Raw genomic sequence first — 20,733 nt, forward strand, 5'->3', positions numbered from 1 at the left:
GATGTATGTTGGGTGAAAAGTTAGGATAAGCCAAGCCTGACCAGCTGATGTGATTAACATGTATCATTTTCTAGCATCAGGGTTAAAACATTTTTATTTATTTAAAAGGAGCCTGTTGAATGTCCAAGGAGATGGATTGAAATCCTAATATGATATCATTAGAGGCAAGTGTGCCTACATATCGAAGAATTTATTCAAACATGAGAACTGTTTTATTTTTCAATTGTATATCTCGTGCCTCGGCACTCTGGCCAGTTTTGCAAATAGCTACAGTATATTGTCAACTCATTCTGTATATCTGTACATTGTTTCTACCTCAAGTTCTATAACACTCATTTACTTACCATACAATTAGATATAACTATTTGATTTTAAGATAAAAAATGTTGTCCCTTTTATTATGACATCCAAAGGCAACGCTCTACACTGTTAAATGTACCTTGTGATGCTTCGTTACACTAATGAAGGCCATGCGGCCAATGACCTCGCTTCCGTTGCCTTATTTCAAAATGGATACTGACGAGGCCCCTTCAGATTTTGCTTTCCTCCCCGCCCCTTTCTTCAGGCAGCAGATCGCCGAGGGCAGAATAAATGATGACGGGAATTTTGACAATTTAGACTTGGTATCGATGAGCAATTTATGATCCTCTTCAAGATGCATTTGTTAAACAGAGGAATACGAATCACATACCGTAAGACTTTGTAGTATAATGTGATTATGAAAAAAGAAAGAAAGACTGTAACTGTCAAATCAATATTCTCACTTTTCCTCACCTTGACAAACCAACATGTGATACCCCTGAAAGCAGGAAGCTCACAGGGTAGAACTTGGCAAATCATGGAAATGTTAAACATGACGAATTCTCCCTTGATGATCCCCTTTTCGCTTTTATGACGTAGGTGACTGTCAAGCTGTAAGGGTTTTTGTGTATTTTGACAGCCTTCAAATAAATAAAATTTCTTGTTACTTCCAAGTGTTACTTCTACACCTTAACTGCACCCAAACATTTGACGGATTCATTTGGGAGAAGAATCTGTAGGGCTTAAAACCTACAGTAACATTTATCACTGTTTACCTTTGCCCCTGTTGCATAATATGTGAATAACAACAAAAATAAGGACGTACTGTTTATTTAACGGTTCCTGAAAACAAGAAAAAGGACATAAGTTTTTAAATACAATCAAGGGATCCAGTTCTTCTAAATAAAGGTAACTTAGAAAATAACCTCATCTTCTTGGGTGATCTCAACTGCCGTCACTTGAACGCGCATTTTCTAAGTACTGTGATAATCTTAAGGCTAACATCATGTCATAATCCCACTAAATGTTGTGGTGCTCCTTGCTTCGGCCATTCCCCGGGTGTCATTTCCTTGACCCTACTAGCTCCTATTATATGTCAGACCTGGAAAAATTAGACAAAAAAAAAAAGAAATGTAAGGTAGGGGAAAAGAGTACAGTTAATCCTGAATGTATGAATGATACAGCTATTAAAAGATGAAGGCTTTAGCAACAGTTAAGATACATCTGGTTAGTAAGGTGAGATTCCATTACTTTTCGGTAGGGTAGAAACCAAAGCGTCAAAATGACCAGTCAATGAAAATGACCTTGACAGAGTGAAAGGTGACAGTAATTTGATTCATAACTATGTTCTGCTAGTCATAGATTGATGGTTGTATTAGTGTTCAAAGGTAAGGCAGAACAAAAAACACAACTTACATAAATACATTACAGACAGGTAGGTGATTCTGTCTTCGATAGTATGATTATTCTTTTTATATTCAGGAAAATTTAGCACCAGTAATCAAGCGCATGCAGAGATCGAACTTAAAATGACCCACAGTATGCTCCTTGATACGGATTCTTTTTAAAGACTTTACAGCCCTACCATATATAGTTTTAAATCAAATGAAGAGAATTTAAAAATAAATGCGCTTAAAGACAGTCAGATCAATTTTCCTTTGCAAAATCATAATCCAGTTGAAATAATGATATCGTCTGGCTTTTTATTTATTTAAAAACTTCGTTTAATAAAACAAAAGACACATTCTCTCCTCCACGGAAATAAATATACGTTAATTGCTTGTGATCATTTATAGCTGTACAAAAACAAACTATAGAAAGCATCGTATGTGGTTGATCTGTGCATGATTAATGTTTGCTTAATTTTCCCGTATACAAGCAACGAAAAATCATACCATCAAGGGTAGCATAAGTGTGCTTCCTTGAGCAGTATACTACTCTTACTTTGAAAATCTTTTAACCTCGTGTTGGCAACTGTACTTAATTTGTCATCGGTGGCCAGTAGCGAGAGTATCGGCTTGGTTGGAGCAAACACGCACACACACACACACACATATATATATATATATATATATACTGTATATAATATAAGGAGCCCGGAAAAACGCCAAAATGTAGAACTTTAATGCTATATTTCGGAGACCAATTGTCTCTCTCTTCAGGCAAGTATAGTGAGTGAGAAGAGTTACAGAAAAGCGGTATTTATACCAAAAGGTACAATTACTTCACTCCAGTTGACAATTTCTCTTTAATCTTCTTAATCTCTTGGAGGAAGATTTTATTTATTTCATCTGAATCCCAGGCTCCTTTTGAGAGTTCATCGTATTTCTTTGTTGAACCAAAGATTTGTTTAATCAAAGCTGATTCTACCAAAGGAGCCTGAGACTCAGATATTATAGATAAAACCTTCCTCCAAGCGATTAAGAAGATTAAAGAGAAACTGTCAACTGGAGTGACGTAACAGCTTTTCTGTAACTCTTCTCATTCAGTACTTGCCTGAAGAGAGAGACAGTTGGTCTCTGAAATATAGCATCAACTTTCTACATTTTGGCATTTTTATGGGCTCCTTTATATTAGATGGAATTCTGTTTTAACACAAAATATTCTGTACATATACATATACACATATATATACTGTGTGTATATATATATATATATATATATATATATATATATATATATATATATATATATATATATATATATATATATATATATATATATATATATATATATATATATATGTAATTGTAATAGACACAGTGCTCTCTTAACTTCCTCAAATTCTTCAGGGTTTTTTGAAACGCTTGCCACTGCAAAGCCTTAAGATCCAAGTGCAAGAAACGTGAAGAAATTCTGACGTGCGGTAGCGCACGACAATGGTACCTCGTTCCGATTAGCTGACCTGGGTTCGTTTCACGCTACCGCACATCAGAATTTCTTCATAATTCTTGTAATTGGATCTTAAGGCTTTGTAGTGACAAGCATATCCAAAAAAGCGCGAAGAATTCGAAAAAGTTAATGAGGGCATTGTGGCTATTACAATTACATATGTATCTGGTAAAAAGTGACCAATTACATATGTATCTGGTAAAAAGTGACCAATTACATATGTATCTGGTAAAAAGTGACCAATTACATATGTATCTGGTAAAAAGTGACCAATTACATATGTATCTGGTAAAAAGTGACCAATTACATATGTATCTGGTAAAAAGTGACCAATTACATATGTATCTGGTAAAAAGTGACCAATTACATATGTACTGTATCTGGTAAAAAGTGACCAATTACATATGTATCTGGTAAAAAGTGACCAATTACATATGTATCTGGTAAAAAGTGACCAATTACATATGTATCTGGTAAAAAGTGACCAATTACATATGTATCTGGTAAAAAGTGACCAATTACATATGTATCTGGTAAAAGTGACCAATTACATATGTATCTGGTAAAAGTGACCAATTACATATGTATCTGGTAAAAGTGGCCAATTACATATGTATCTGGTAAAAGTGACCAATTACGTATGTATCTGGCAAAAGTGACCAATTACATATGTATCTGGTAAAATGACCAATTACATATGTATCTGGTAAAAGTGACCAATTACATATGTATCTGGTAAAAAGACCAATTACATATGTATCTGGTAAAAGTGACCAATTACATATGTATCTGGTAAAAGTGACCAATTACATATGTATCTGGCAAAAGTGACCAATTACATATGTATCTGGTAAAAGTGACCAATTATATATGTATCTGGTAAAAGTGACCAATTACATATGTATCTGGTAAAAGTGACCAATCACATATGTATCTGGTAAAAAGTGGCCAATTACATATGTATCTGGTAAAAAGTGACCAATTACATATGTATCTGGTAAAAAGTGACCAATTACATATGTATCTGGTATAAAGTGACCAATTACATATGTATCTGGTAAAAAGTGACCAATTACATATGTATCTGGTAAAAAGTGACCAATTACATATGTATCTGGTAAAAAGTGACCAATTACATATGTATCTGGTAAAAAGTGACAAAAAAGTAATGGGTAAGGAAGACCCGGGAGAGTGCAAACAAAAATGGATTATCTTTTTTTTTAGATTTTGTGATGCAAATTGGTGCTTCAAATAAAGCTGGCCATATGCCAGCACCAGCCCCTTAAAGTCCAAGGTCGATCTTTTAGTGGCGTAATGTGTTCAAGGTGATATGAGGCCTGGTGTAGACCCGTGGGTTAGGTAGATAACACTGTAGGATTTCCTGCTCCATTTTAGCTACTGTTTTGAAATCTCTATAGGTCTTCGTGCACGTTAGTATCTAATAACATGAACCAACTGAGCATTTGCATATGACATTTGGGACTATGTTCCCTCTCAAGATAAAAACAAAGTAAGAACTAAAACCTTAAAATACTTGTGTTTAGGCCAAAGATTAAAATCCACCAAAAACTTAAATATATACGTAAAACACTTTTGATGGAATAAAATGTCTCAATTATGCACCGAGTGGAGAAAATTTCAACCATCAGTTCAACACAAATCAACACCTTTGCTACGAAGCATGTTATGACAGTTGCTAGCAATTTGTCTTTATTTAGCATGATAAAGATAAACCTCTCAAGACCTTACCCATGTACACCATATTTAACAATTTTCAAATTTTTTTTTAATAAATGCCGAATATTTTATTGGTCATATATTCCTTGCCATAAATTTTTAATGTGGTGCAAACATTTTTTTACACAAAATGCTTTCAAATGGGGTAACAATGTGAGATTTTATGGAAGAGTCCTCTGAGAAATAATGCTCATACTATTTTCCCAGATCGCATATATGAGAATTTACACAGGAAACACCAGAATTATGCAGCTGATTCGAAAATACCAAAATGCTCTTAAATGCTTTTTCTGGTTTCGTCGATACAATTTGCCTTTATAAATTTCCAACTGAAATTGCCATCAATCCCTGCTACTGTATTTAGATACAAGAAAGTATAGGGAAAAGGTAATGAAATTACGCCTATTTTAGTGTAAAATGAAGAGAAAAATACTCTCTTCAACTTTCTGGCAAGTTTATACTGAATTTGTTTTGCCACATCTTCGGTTAGTTTATCAGACAATGCTTGAACACTGATCAGTGATTATGTGAGGACAGGATAAACGAATTATTTTATAAATAAAAGGTATTTGTTTGTTTGCTAAAGACAAGTTACATGCCACTTTGCAGCTGACGTTGTGAAGTATTTTTTTATAACCTATCTTAATTTACACTTACAATACTCATAACGCTGTTGTGAGCGCTCGAAACAGCAAGTCATATTTCAGAGAGGACTCATCTCAGGCCAGGTGGGATCCCTTCCAAATCATACAAATAAATTATTTTGTCGAATGGGAAAGACTGTAGGCGACAGAGTAGTAAGAGAATTGTGTAATTATTATGTGAAATAAAGTTGATGGGAAATGAGCCCTACCATAAAGATTGTTGTACCTGGGGGAGTGTTTTCTTTCAAAAACTCACAATTCTTATCATTCGTCTGGCACCTCCATTTCACCATTATCAACAGCTTCTTGCACGTCTCTGGGACTCTGGTGCTCTATGGTGCATCCAACGCTCAGAGCAGTGCCTAATATTTCCTTGACAGTTCCTTTCAGAGTAGCAGCCATGGAACGAGGCCTCATGATCCTTGCAATGTTGATTACCTCCTCAAAAGCAACATTGCCATTGTGTTTGACGTGCTTCACCTAGTTGGGAAAATGTGTCAAGTTATAAGGCATCAAGGTATTTTAGATCTATTCGCTAACATGCAGTGCAAAGAAATAAATCCTAATATTTATTTTTGTGCTTTGCAAAACACCTGATGGTCAATATCTGAAATATTAGATACGTATATTTATTTAGAAACTCTGTTGACTGAATATCCCTGCCCAGAACAACAGGCGTGAATCAGTGCAAGCTGAACCACTGTCGAGGCAAAATACTTGACAAAAGCCCCACAGTTAAACTAAGCAGCAATAGTCGGAGAGGTTGGACAGCAAGACTGAAGAAAAGAATCTGGATTGGAGGTAAAGTACAAGTAGTGGGTACAGCTAGGGGCTAAAGGATTACCACCAACAAAGTGAAGTGCACGAACGGCACTGCCCCCTCCTATACCGTACAGTATATAGGTTTTGCTCCGGGTACAAATCTGAATATAGATTTGCTATCCCTTGGAAGAGCAGTTTATAGAGACTTGGAGAGCAATAAATTACCTTTTGATAAGTATAGAATCTTAGTATTAATTCCGATGACAATATATATTAATTCGCACACTGTAATCATAATTTATATATCGATTTAATGCGACAAAGGTTAAATGCTTATGCAAATCCAGTAATGAAATGCCTTCTACCTGTTCCAGAGTCGTTCGTCTTTATTCATTATATTCATTATGCTTCGTAATTTTTCACAGAAAACTTGACAATGTAACTGATTATTGTGTAGCTATGTATTTGAATATTCTTTTCGTGCCCTAAAAAGGCAATGATTTAAATACCAACTGCAGCTTGCGCATAATAAATTTCTAGAGACTGGGTGTAACTATGACTCTAATATGACAGGTGTATATGAACAGGAAAGCAACTGGTTATTTTTTATGGGAAACTGTGTAGGTTTTGGATAATAGGCCGCAACACGCCAGAGATCCAGTCTTACAGATAACATCATGTCACTATATTCAAGGTGATCATGAAGAAAGTATGATTTAATGAACTATTTGTGACAGAGTGGAAAAAGTTCCCTGTATAATAAATTTTGTACTTGAGCAAAGCATTAAGGAACAAACATTTTTCCCCCATATGCTCAGCTTCAAACTAAAGGTGAAACTGTAGGCCTAGTCTGATGTGCTGTTAAAGAGCCAAACAATTTATCTTGAACATAAATTACCTACTTGCTAACAATATACAATATTCAACATTACCTTCTTCCTATCTCTATGCGGTTCTTTGAGAGCACGAATGAGAAGTGCAGATGCAGAGGGAACTACTTCTACTTGGGCTTGTCGGTTCTGAATTGTCAGCTGTACTGTTACCTGCAATGAAGAAATGCAAGAGTATTAGGTATAACCAAAGCGTAAGTTAAACATCCGATTCAACATTAATTGCATCTGTCACCACGCTATATGCTTAACATCGTCTATGCTCTGGCAATCAAGCAATGCATTTAGCGTCGGAACTGTGCCACACATCAATAACGAGTCGTCCCCATTTAAGCCAAGCCAATTATCCTCACCAAACATCTGTAACTGTCCGGCTCCAGTTAGCCCTAGATCTTCCACACCTCAACCACCAGTTTTTATCACTGCCCATCAGTGATACTTGCAACCTTCGCTTTACCATGTGATACCCTAAATTCTTCAAGTGGCCTTGTTCCTCCAAGACAGAATCTGTGCATTCCGAGTAGAAACGCCACTCTCTCTGCAACTACAGGGAACTGAAGAATGACTACAGCCAAACTTTACCTGTTTATTACCATCACCAAAGTGGGTGTTTCAAACCTTTTATTTCATCGTATGTTCCTGAAGAGCAAAAATGGCAACCATACACATTGCTGAAATATTTTCCCACTTTACAGTAAAGGAACTGGCGAGAATGTTTTCCAAACTCAGTTTCAGAAGAAGCAAACAGTCTTCTGGTTTATATGTGGCTTTACATTTGTACAAAAATTAGTTAACTATTCAACCAGCAACCAGAAGAGAGTGGTTTCGAGTTATGATTGATAATAATAAACTGCAACCCCATCAGCAACCAGAAGAGAGTGTTTCAAGTTATTATTGATAATAATAAACTGCAACCCCATCAGCAACCAGAAGAGAGTGTTTCAAGTTATTATTGATAATAATAAACTGCAACCCCATCAGCAACCAGAAGAGAGTGTTTTCAAGTTATTATTGATAATAATAAACTGCAACCCCATCAGTAACCAGAAGAGAGTGATTCAAGTTATTATTGATAATAATAAACTGCAACCCCATCAGTAACCAGAAGAGAGTGTTTTCAAGTTATTATTGATAATAATAAACCGCAACCCCATCAGTAACCAGAAGAGAGTGTTTTCAACCCCATCAGCAACCAGAGACTGATGAATTTTATTACCTGTAATTTGGAAGGTTGCATAGTTTCCATAGATGACTTAGTGGTTTATAGTGATGGCTGGCAGACATGCCTTAAGAGTATAAGAACCTTGTTTGAGGAGTTAAGGAAAGCTGGAGTGTTAATTAATTTAAGGAAAAGTGATTTTGGCCTAGCAAAAGTTATTTATCTGGGCTGTGAGACTTGGCTTGGGCAAAATTGTTCCAAAACAGGCAAATGTCGAGGTAATATCAGCTTTCCCAGCACTTCAGAAAAGAGGGGAGTATGAAGATTCCTTGAAATGATAGGAGACTACCAATGTTTTATTAACATTTTTTCTGATATTGCCACTCCCTTGACTAATTGCAGGGTTCCTCTAACATGATTAAATAATTACAATGTAAGTCCATTGCTTAATGGTCTGGAAGTCTAGCAACTACAACGTCCCACCTGTGCAGCAAGCTAGAGGTGCAGGGTCACTTTTCCTCTGCTCCTGAATGGACCAGAAAGATGACATTTCCAGGTTGGGCAAACCTACCAGTGGGTAAATCTCCTATGTACAGAACAAACGTTTGTATGTATAGGAACACATCAAATTTTCAAAGTAATATGAATTTTTCCTAGAATACAAACCTGGGGTTCATTACATTCATGAGCCACCTCAGCCACCCTTCTCTAGTCCTGGGGTGGAAGGCAAAGTGGAGTGCAGACCAGCAGGTCAATAGGTAATTACCATGTCCAGAAGTTTGAATGGCTGTTTTCAGCTTGTGTTTGAAGCAAAATCCTATATGAAGAACTTTATATTTTTATGTTAAGAAAAATACAAATTACTTTAAGTATCTGATACGTTGCAAAAGAGATATTCTAATGCACTATTTTAGAAAAAATATCTGGTCAAAAAAAAAAAGAAAAATGTTTCAATTTGATAAATAGTTGACAACTTCTTGTTAATTAAAAATCCTACTTGAATGACAGTTATTATTAAGTATTAATACTAAAAAAACTCAACCTCTTACCTTCAAACCTTTCCATGCACCAGTCGCCTTACAAATGTCTTCGCCAACTTTTTTAGGGGAGAGACCAAGCGGACCGACTTTTGGAGCCAATGAAGATGTGGCACCAACTTCGCCTCCCACTGCTCTTAACTTCACTGCACAAACAAATAAAAGGAGACAAGATATATTTACTATTAGATACAGGAGCGCCTGTTTTACAGGAACATTCAGTTGTCTTTAAAGAAGAAATAACGATTTTTCATTAAACTCATGAACAAATTCTAGTAAGTCATATGGTATATGGTTAATTTTCAGTAATGGAAGGTAGCATATTCAACAAACCAGGCGTTATTTTAGATACATTAATTCTTTTAGTCAAATATTTAATAATAATTATCCCAAATGTTAGTGTTGTGTTGGGCTTCCCCGCTAATTAATCAGTTACCTATGTTGAAGATTTATAACCAGTGAATTTGAATCATGACTGAGATCTAAAATAACAGGGTCACACTTAAATTTTGCCTTTGAAACAGCAAATAATCGTAATGGTACTGTCACTCAAGTAGAAAATATTGGCTAAAGCCAAAATTGCTCTTCTGTGACAATACCGCAATGGTGGGGCTGAGGACAGATTCACTCAACTTTGAAATACTAAAGGTCAAAATACGATCATCACATAATGCGTCTTAATCACACCTGGGGTGATTTAAACTCGAAATATATGAAAGAATGTTAAGTTTCTTTACAATTCTATTGTAATAACATAACCCCGGATGCAACAATAACTTCATGGAAGAAGTGGTCAGTGATGGCCCTTAGAAGCAAAACACCAACTAGCCTGCACTTGTTTCTACCCGTCTGAAACAAGTGCAGACTCGAGACTAGCCTTGCTTTGTCTTGCCTTGCCTGCTCAGTCTTGCCTGCTTTACAAATCACGGGCTGCTGTTATGTGGTCGCTGTCACAAAATTTGTGGATGAGGCTCTATTGTCGTAGTGGCTTGTGTCTTGAAAATGGTGTAATTAAAACATTTAGTAAAAGATAAAATATAAGATTGAATCGCAACAATTCTTCTTCTCAGTTTGGTAAAGTTTCTATACAGGGTCGCAATTTTGGATGCGCCGCTTCCACCTACCTTTGTGGCGCGCATCTGCACTGTCGAGTCCCTTCTCTGTCAAGTCTTCCCTCAGACAATCACTCCATCTCTCTCTTGCTCTTCTTCATCTTCTACCCTGCACTTCCATCTCCATAGCATGCCCTCCAGTATGGTCCTACTCCCTTCTCAGTAGGTGTCTGTAACCATCTTAGTCTCCCCTCTGCACTTTCATAGACATTTCAGTAACCTTTACTGACCCTTCTATATACTCATTCCTAATCCTATCCTCCTTCCTGAAACACCAGACATACATCTTAACATTCTCATCTCTGCTACGTCTATTTTCTCCTCCTGTGTCTTAGTCGTACTTGCCGTTTCTGTACCATACAGCACGACTGGTTTTACTATTGCCTTATGGAACTTTCCTTTTAGTCTTAATGGCACTCTTTTGTCACACAGGATTCCAGAGGCAGCTCTCCAATTGTTTGCCTGCTTGTGTCCTATATTTTACTTCCTCAACCATTCTTCCACCTGCCTCTACTATAGACCCTAAGTATTTGAACTTGTGTACCCTATTTCCTCTCCATTCAACCTCACACTCTCCCTGCCATCCCCCTCAATGGTGGTACACACATTCTGTCTTTGACCTACTTATCCCTATTCCTCTATCTCTACCCTCTACCTCTCTAACTTCCCCTCCAAAACCTCCCTCCTCTCACCACACAGCACAGTGTCATATGAATATAATATGCTCCATGGCACTGTTTCTCTTACCTCACCCATCACGCTATCCATCACGATTTTGAAAATAAATGGGCCAAGGGCTGATCCCTGGTGTGATCCAACCCTCACCTCAAATCCTGCAGTCTCTCCAACACTGCTCCTCACCCTGGTATATACATTTCAATACATCTCCTAAATCTTAATCCACACATAAATCTATGGGACCTTCTTCTGTGAGGTGAGCTGAGACTTTGTTTTTCAAAACCTGAACGGGTTTTAATAACTTTGTTTAACATGCACTGCTACCATGCTTTGAATATCTTTTTTCCACATTTACTTTTATTTTCCATGTCTCTTTGATTTTTATCGACTTTCATGAATTTTGATTTTGCCATGTTTACTTATGTGTGTTTGGGGTTAGTAACGTGGGAGATATCCCACATTTATTTTTTTTACCTCTGTGGCTATTCTTAGGAGTTTTGTTTTTTTCCAATGTTTCCTCAGATGTATTCAATGGAGGGAAATGTGACCTATCATGACCTCGGTCGTGTTTGATTTATTTCGACTCTTTTGTTGTGGAGATTCAATTGGTGGAAGTTGATAGTGCTGTGTTATATTTTACTTGGTTATTTTTGGGTTAACAATGCTGGGATGTAGAGATTCCCATTTCATTTCTAATTGATTCCAAATCATTTGCCATGTTAGACTACTGAACAAAGTATATTTTTGTGGACAAGCATTTGTTGAAATTCCTTGGTCCAGTTAGTGACTTGGATATCGAGAGAGAGAGAGAGAGAGAGAGAGAGAGAGAGAGAGAGAGAGAGAGAGAGAGAGAGAGAGAGAGAGAGAGAGAGAAAGGAGTTGAGCAGGTGAGCTGCATGAGAGAGAGGGAATGCACTAGCTCAGTGTTCACGCTGGCCAACGCTACCGTGATTTCTTTTGAGATATAAGTTAATTATGTCATTGACCTTATTTGACCTTGTAAAAGGCCTTACACAAGGTCAGTTATCTTACATCACCAAGATTCCCTGGTAGCGATGGCCCGGCATTGGGTCAGCACATCCCTTCTCTCCCGTGAACTCCTATCACTGAATCTATCCTCAAACAAAGGCCTACTGGAATCAGACACTGAGATACAAAACTAGACTTTATTTGCAAGTTTAACGAAAGTAATTCAGCAAAAGCTACGATCATGAAATGGAGTGATTCACACCCCTTTAAATGGAAATCATGACTAGAGGAAATTCTGATTCACAATCATTCAGATTAATGATTCTAAACCAATCAATACTCGTGACGAACACCCTGGTCACCAAACAAAGTAAAGAGGTCATCATTATTCTAGACCACAATGGAGCAGGCCTGAAATTTTCATAATGAACTAAAACTAATGAATGACAACTTTGTTCTACTTTTGATAACACGGCAATATATATGTGGAATGAGCTGACAAGACTTTGTTTACAAAAGGGAATTTTTAGGGGTGATTTCTTCATCCAGGATTTTCTGTGGTCAGGTAGTGTCCTGGTCCCAAGAGTGCAGATTTTAAGAGGTTGGACTGTATAGGCCTATATATATAAATGTGTGTGTTACAGAGGGAGAGTATTAAAAAATACTAATGTAACTATCATGAAGAGTGAGAAGCATGAACTTAAGGATATGAATCAGAGAGACAGAGAAAATTGGCAGTGTTGATCAAGCGCTAAAGACAAAACAAAAATTTAACGGCTCTCGAATGACTCTTGTTGCAAGACGTAACAAGCAAACATCAGCATTCTAAAGCATAAAGGAAAAAGAGAGAGGTTACCAGAACACCTTGCAAACTGCCTGCTGTGAACTCAATGGTGAGAGAAAGAAAATGGTGAACAGGAAATGGTGATCAGAACAGTGAAAAGTGAAGCTTGTTAGAGATGGTGAACAGTGACATAGTCGACACAACTCATAAACTATGATGCCTCAAATGTCATCAGCAAAACACTATAAAAGAGAGAAAAGAGGAGAAGAAGAAGCAGTTACAGTCAGTCAGGTCTGTCAGAGGCAGTTAGAGAGACTGAGTAGATGGTTAGCGCGGCGTGTGAAAGTGTCGCCAATATCTCGGTAATCGGACGTAGAATTTTTACAGCTCTCTCATAATTTTTCAAAGTCCAAGTTTGGACTTGGAGTATTTCAGTCTTGAGTACAGCCGACTTCCCTAGGAAGCAACAAACAACCGAAAGTGGAAACTTATATTTCAAGCGGCATAATACAGAAAAACCCTATGACGTCTAACATCCTAGCAGAATTACTGTCTTTAAGTGAAACACACTTGTTCCTGAACGATAAAAGCACAAAGCCCTCGGTACATGCTACCTCAGTTGTTGGTGAAAGAAGAAAAATTATAAAAGTGGTGCCAGCTTTAGTGGGATTCAGGAAAGAAAATTTTCCAAAGAGAACATTCCAAAAAAGAGTAAGAAACGACGTGCAGAGTTTTCCACCGAAAAACCCTACTCCGCCGTATCGCCTTAACACACCACCCTGCATAGAAAACGAGAGCTAGAGAGAAGGTACGCTGACACTCACATTAAAAGAGGAGGGACATTATTTCCTACGCAAGGGAAAAGAAGAGTCAGTGAATGGTGCTGACAAAAGAAGAAAATTAGAAGAAAGAAGAAACCAGTCGAGTTAGAATTTTGAAACTGATTTGATATGATACTTCCTTTAGATATTTCATTTGAAACACAAATCTTCCACTTGAATTCAATAGACAATGAATTTTGTCAAAACTTCTTTCTTCACTTGCAAGATACTTTGACACAGACATACCAAAGAAATTGCTCACCAGTCAGTAGGATTTGCAGGTCACTTTGCACGACAGGCAATACCCTGCATGATGTCTAAGTGAGAAATAATTCCTCTCTTCACAGTAATGTCTCTCCTTGTAATAATAATTCTTCTGACAGACACACCATCACTGTCTTACACCCAAAAATGAATTCAGACTCGTTCAGCCCGATCAAAAGTTACCGTTTGCACTTAAAGAACCGACAGATGAACTGAACTTTAAGAAATGGCTTTTCTGAATTCGACGATCCCAGAAAAAGAACAAAATCTTAGCCAAAAGGAAATGTCAAGTAGAGCTGTAGAAGTAAAATGGTGTCATTTATCCAACAATAACAACGATCAGCAACAAACAGTTTTACACCGAGAGATATTCAGAGTAAAACCAATTAATAAATAAGAATGCCTTAATTCAATCAGTGGACGAAATTAGGCACTGATACTTCGTTATTATTTCCGACAGGAGATGAATCCCCTAAATTGGTTATTCAATTCTTTTATTATACATAAGGGAAGTAAGGTCTTTGCATAGTAGCAAAATTGAATAAAATAGAAGAAATCTGCGCAAAGAACACGGCACAAATTTCTCATATAATATTCCTTCACTGCGAGTCAAGCTTAGAATTGACATCACGAAAATATGGAGGGGCATCAACCTTCAGGAAGTGAAAGAGCGCCGGCAAAACAGTGAAAAATGTCACAGGGCGTGTTAGGGGTTTCGGCGGGCTGCCCATGAACCTGTGGTGTAGGTAGACAGTGACAAGTTTAAGTGTGAATGTGATAGGGACCACTGTCCTTTTCTTTGGAGCTCTCTCTCTCTCTCTCTCTCTCTCTCTATATATATATATATATATATACTGTCTATGTATGTGTGTGTGTGAAAATTGCGTAGTCTGTCCGCTGCACATCAAGCCCAATGAATATGACACTGTGCAGCATATCTGTTCGAAAGTATTTAAAGAATTAGGGGGATAAACAAAGGACCAGACGTAATATACTGAAAATTTAATCTCAGATAACCTCCCCGAATACTTCTCAGTGAGTTTTACATACACAGAGACGAGGAGAGAGAGAGAGAGAGAGAGAGAGAGAGAGAGAGAGAGAGAGAGAGAGAGAGAGAGAGAGAGAGAGAGAGAGACAGGGGGAGAGATTTACTCTATTTATAAACGCATGGTAAACGCACGAGGCCAGCGTCGTTCTAGCCAGACTCTTGTGTAAAGGCGGGCTATTCGTTTTGATTTGCTTTGTGAATGGTTACCTTAAGACTAAAAACCAAAATTGACGCTCTTGTGCCAACGGCTTAGAAACTCGCAAAGAAAAATATAGAAGGTTCTTACTTATACCCGGTTAAACCGAATAATGTAATTTGTTTATCTTCTCACTATGAAAAACGGACATTTCACATTTATTGTTTTAAACTCTCTTTTCATGGGCATTCGTCACGTGTACCTTCTCATTTGCACTGTTAGCTGCCCTTACCTCCATTTCACTCACAACTGACCTTTGCCAAAAAATGGGTGAGCCCAAGGCAAGCGCTTTAAGACTTCACGGTTACCACCACAACATTTCACCACCAACACTAACCGATTTTGATTTCGTTTGGATCAAATTTGGGAGGCATGCTGGGATCCGATGTATCCTTGCGCGGCGATCAAGTGTAGGCTGCGTGCTCGCTCTCGGACAGACGACGGGGAAAAGACCCTTCGCGTTACAGGTTTAGTCTCATACCCCCTTGAAAGTTTGCCAACAGGAGGGGTGGGCAAATCAGCCGCCAACTGAATGCCGCGCCGGGAAATACAATCTACAAATTGAACAGAACGTGATCAAGACTAATTTGCAATGCAGCGAGTGACCACTAATTATTAGCAAAAAAAATTATAGGTTGTACAGTAACCTCCTATGAAAGTGAGGAAGCGTGCTTTTCTAAAACTGGCCATTTTAAATGATCAAAACCGTGCTATCAGCTGAAGCACAGAAAATGTTCAAAATGTTTAACACATTTACGGAGCATATCTTTGTGCCCTAAAGTTGTGCACCTCTCTGAAAGCGCTTGACTCTCTTGCTTCCTTGTAAACGTTTCCCGTGGCTTCAGCTGATAATTAAAATCACCTGCATATTTGTAATTTTCAAGCACTCTCAGTATGTAAATATTCACACTGGAGACACGTGGAAACATACAGATATTCTTTAACTAAACAGTTATGCGACATGTTGGGAGAATAACATTCTGCATGTTCATTTCACTTTCATCGTTTATAGAGGTAGGAACATGGAATGTGTTACTAGCGGGTCCAGACAAATTTCATTGGTGGGGGCACCAATTTCATATATATATATATATATATATATATATATATATATATATATATATATATATATATATATATATATATATATAGACATAATCAACACACAGTCACGTGTGGACCAGAAATAAATTTCCGACTCACATCAGGATCAGAAACCCAGGTCTTTCAATTGAAAGGCAAGGGCGTTGCCCACTAGGCCATACAAGTCTAAAAGAGGTTGGAACCTGAGAGCAACTGCACCCAAGGAATTACCTGGGCAAGCTAGGCTTGTATGGCCTAGTGGGCAGCGCCCTTGCCTTCAATTGAAAGACCTGGGTTCGATCCTGAAGTGAGTCAGAAATTTAGGTGTATATTATATATATATACATGATATATTTCAGCATATTATCATTCAGTATTTAAGTAGAAAATATGAAATGGACAGCAATCGCTTGTTCTATAAGGAATTACCGAATCCATTATTATTACCATTCAGATTATTGTCATTGTTATTATTTTTTCTCAAAATTTTATTATTTCTGTAATAGATTTTTATTTTTTCCATTTTTATGTCTCATTATGTTATTATTATCTAAATCTCCAGTATAATTATTTTGTCATTATTTTTCATGGGGTGGGGGCCACGTGCCCAGGCGCCACCCCCCTGATATTCTTTAGTTTCGTGTCCCAATTTACATCATTCCCCCCTACGGTCATTCTGGGAGCTTCAATAACCTTCCCATTTGCCCGCTCACACAGCCCATTAGCCTCTGGTCTATAGGGAATAATAGTGACCTTCCGAATGCCCATTACATCCGCAAGGCACTCTAACGTCCTGTTCACAAATTCTCTCCCATTATCTGTCGTCAGCACCTCAGGAACCCCATAACAACAAATATATCCATTGAAGAATGAGACTGAAACCTCTTCCGCTGTTTTCTGCTTCGATGGAAAAATCTCTACGAACCTAGTTAATTCGTCAACAACCACAGACAGGTGCCTATGGCCATTACTAGATTCACAGAAATTGGATAACAGGTTCATATGGACCCTAGACCATGGCCTGCTGGGAATAGGAAATGACCCCAACTTACAAGAAACAACCCTCGATGGCTTACACGCATTACAAACTGAACAACCTCTCTCAAAGTCTTCCACTGACGTGAGCATGTTCTTCCAATAGAATTGCCCCCGTATATTCTGGTACGTCTTCTCAATACCCAAATGCAGATTGCCAGACCTACAGTGAACAATATCCAGAACTGTAGACACTAAACTCCTAGGAACAACTATTTGCATTGTATCACCCTTATCCTCACTATTCCTCAGTCTGTATTTAATCTTCCTAACTAATAAATTACCCTCTAATTCGAGCCCTGCAAAAGGCAACTTATAACCCTTCTTAACTAATTCCCCTCTAAGAAACGCTTTTGCGTCTGCCAAAACCTCATCCCGTTTAGATTCTACTAAACTAATATCCCAGTCCATGCAATCTCCAGATACATAACGTACATGAGAACCATCCGAATCAGAAAAACTTCTACTAAGGGCTTCTGCTACAACATTGTCTTGGCATCAGAAGCCCTGATTGTCAGGCACCACCTAGCCCTTTTAGGGGAAAGATCCGGCTTATTGAAAAGATCCAACAATGGCTTATGATCCATAAGAACCCCTACTTGATTGCCCATTAATAACATCTTAAAATGAATGGTTACGCTCGATTTCGTAGCAAAGACTCAGAAACCCTCGGTTCCTGACGCTAGGTTCGAGTCCTTCACAATCCCTTCCCTAGAAGACTTTGTAGATAATGACCCAGATGAGATGCCTCTTTGTCCTATTAGAACGCTGCGGTGCTATCTCATCCAAGAAAGAAGTGTCCAAGAACACAGTTTCTTTTTGGCTTCGTGAGATGATCAGGAGAGCATACTCCTGCTGCTGGCGAAGACAACACCAGTACCTTCCGCCCAAGAGCTCACAAAGTCGGGGGCATTCCCGAAGAACCTGTTGGTTTCTCAGGTATTGAATGTGGAGGTGTGGTCTCGACAGACCACTTTCACCCCAGTTCTACCTTCAGGACACTGCCCACAGGTCCTTGGACACTTTTTCCTTGGGATCTTTGGTGGCTGCTCAACAAGTTGTGTAGCTTACCCGGCTCCTCTAACAGGACAGGGTTGCATCTCGCCTAAGATGTTCGGTTTTGGATGCAAGAATGAATGCGGAAGTGACTGGCCTCTCCTCCTTCTCCTTGCCTCTCAACCCTCGTCTCTTCCTTTGGGCAGAGAGTGGACGGGCTGTTACACGCTGGATCTGGTGGTTAATGCAGGTAAGCCTACTTTGGGCTACTGTTCTTTTTTTCCTTCCAGGATTATAGAAGCAAACCCACTCTTTCCTCTAGCAAAGGGAGGAAGGAGATCCAGACAATAAGACTAACCCAATGCTTGTCTTTGCCTTACTGTCTCTGACTTTTAGGTTCATCCTACCCCTTTTCTGTATGAGGCCATGTTTACCTCCCTCATACAAAAAGGCCCAGAAGTCTGACAATTGATCAGGCGTTACCACACCCTGATCAATTTGTCAGAGGTAGGTTTCTCTTCCTTGCTCTATCGACCAGGAAGAGAACCCCAGGTCCAGTGAACTCCAGCCAGTTCACGAGACTCACTCAGATTCCTCCCTCCAACCAGCGAGTCTTCCTAATGTAAAGGACCGATGGTTTGTATATCGTGTAGGAACAGATTGCAGACTTTTAATGTAAATTGTATTTTTCCTAACTATACAAACCTGAGGTTGTAAAGTCCCCGCTAAGCTGGTCTTCTGTGATGAACAACCCATTTTCTATACCGCTCCTATAGGAGCCGGTCAAGCAGGATTTGCCATGCTGAACCAACCACGCTTATCTATGTAAATTTGTACCTGTTACCAACTTATTCTGTATATATGTCTCTTTTGCACATGTGTTAGAATATTGTTAGATCAGCCACTGTCCATTTTCTTTTAACTCAACTTGTATTTATCCATTGCAATTATTGTCGAGAGTAATTGACCTCAGGTCACTAAGATTCTATTGTATTCCTCTGGGTAACGTCAGTCCGCCGCTATATAAACGGCCTGCGTCCTGAATAAAGTAGCAGTAACTTTTCTCCTGCTCATTATTTAGCACCTCTTAAAAGGTCCTTTACATTACATTTTATGCCCACTTTATGCCACCCCTCAATCTGACATCTGGGACGAAAGTGGGGTTGCCACCCGCTCTGTAAAATACAGATTCGTTCTGTACTGGAGAGTGAGATGTTGCGTTCTGTACTGAACCAATACAGAATGCCATTTGTTCTGTATTTGGCTGTCTGAACATCATTAATTTTAAAATTACATGAGCATATTTTTCAGTCAATCTTGCCAGACTGCAAAATTATGCCTTTGTCAATGGTTGTCTTCGGTAAGTGTAAAGTACGCGGCATAACATGACTCATGAGCTAGTGAGCACCAAGAGGTCTGTCTAGCAGCTCTCTTACTCGACCCCCGTTGGGAATGACCAATATCCAGTCTATTTCCCTGATTCACTGAAAATTTGTATGGTGTTACTTTTCAGTGGCTATTGTAGTTTAGCAGTGGCAATAAATCCTGGATTTTATTTTGTATAGTTCTGAAGGAATAAAGTAAACTTGATGGTATACATATGTACATTATATAATTTCACTGTCTATGTCACACCATGTCATTTAGTTTTGAATTTCTATAGGCTTGTCACACTGATAACTGACAACCTGAGAAGTGATCTTCCAGTCTTCATCAAACATGAAACATGTCTTCCTTACCCTCATGTTAGCTTTACATAGGCTAGCCTCAGAATGCCCCAGCTGAAAGGGCTCGCTCCCCCGCCATAACTTTTCCTCCTTACACAACTATGTTCTGTAGTTTTCTGAGCTTGAGGTGGCAACCCGTTAACGGACTGTAGTGAACTGCCTAATAACCACCTTGTTTGAAGGTTAAACGGCCGTCTCCAGCTGCGCTGAAGTAATTCCTGATGTAAAGGACCTCAGGTCTGTAGCCTATAGTTAGGAAAAATACAATAAACTTACAAAAAATTGTGATATTACCTTGAAATTGTCATATTTGAATGAACGTCATTAATATTCTCATCGTAACACCAACTTGGCAGTGTTGGGAGATAACGTATTGATTACCACAGCAACTGTAAAATGAGAGAAAATTGGTTTAACTTGACAGTTTTGAGAGATAACGTATTGGTTACCATAGCAACTGTAAAGTGTGAGAAAACTGGTTTAATTTTACAAGCAAAATTAAGAGTTAAAATAAATTATATTAAAGTGTATCTCATTTTATAGTGAATGTGCTTTAACCGATGTCTTCTGATGTTTTTAATGTTTAAGAATAAAGTACA

The 20,733-nt window shown here is 38.2% G+C and overlaps 1 protein-coding gene across 6 annotated transcripts; it reads right to left on the reverse strand.

The window, feature by feature from the left end:
* Positions 1-1,115: 1,115 nt before the first annotated feature.
* On the reverse strand, positions 1,116-15,783 carry LOC136851999 (large ribosomal subunit protein uL11-like). Of its 6 annotated transcripts, none has more exons than XR_010857046.1 (5): positions 15,631-15,783; positions 9,434-9,567; positions 7,268-7,378; positions 5,783-6,053; positions 1,116-1,143 (listed from the first exon to the last, which is right to left on the reverse strand). XR_010857046.1 is itself a non-coding variant. In XM_067126429.1 (5 exons), exons 1-4 carry the CDS (start codon positions 15,665-15,667, stop codon positions 5,838-5,840), a joined length of 498 nt encoding a protein of 165 aa, XP_066982530.1. In that variant the 5' UTR covers positions 15,668-15,783; the 3' UTR covers positions 1,116-1,143; positions 5,830-5,837. The 6 variants fall into 6 exon arrangements, 4 of the variants coding, with proteins under 4 accessions (XP_066982530.1, XP_066982531.1, XP_066982527.1 ...); XR_010857047.1 differs by having other exon boundaries at positions 1,116-1,402; XM_067126429.1 differs by having other exon boundaries at positions 5,830-6,053.
* Positions 15,784-20,733: the final 4,950 nt, after the last annotated feature.

This window comes from Macrobrachium rosenbergii, chromosome 24 (assembly GCF_040412425.1).
Source record: "Macrobrachium rosenbergii isolate ZJJX-2024 chromosome 24, ASM4041242v1, whole genome shotgun sequence".
In the NCBI taxonomy this organism is placed as follows: Eukaryota; Metazoa; Arthropoda; class Malacostraca; order Decapoda; family Palaemonidae; genus Macrobrachium; species Macrobrachium rosenbergii.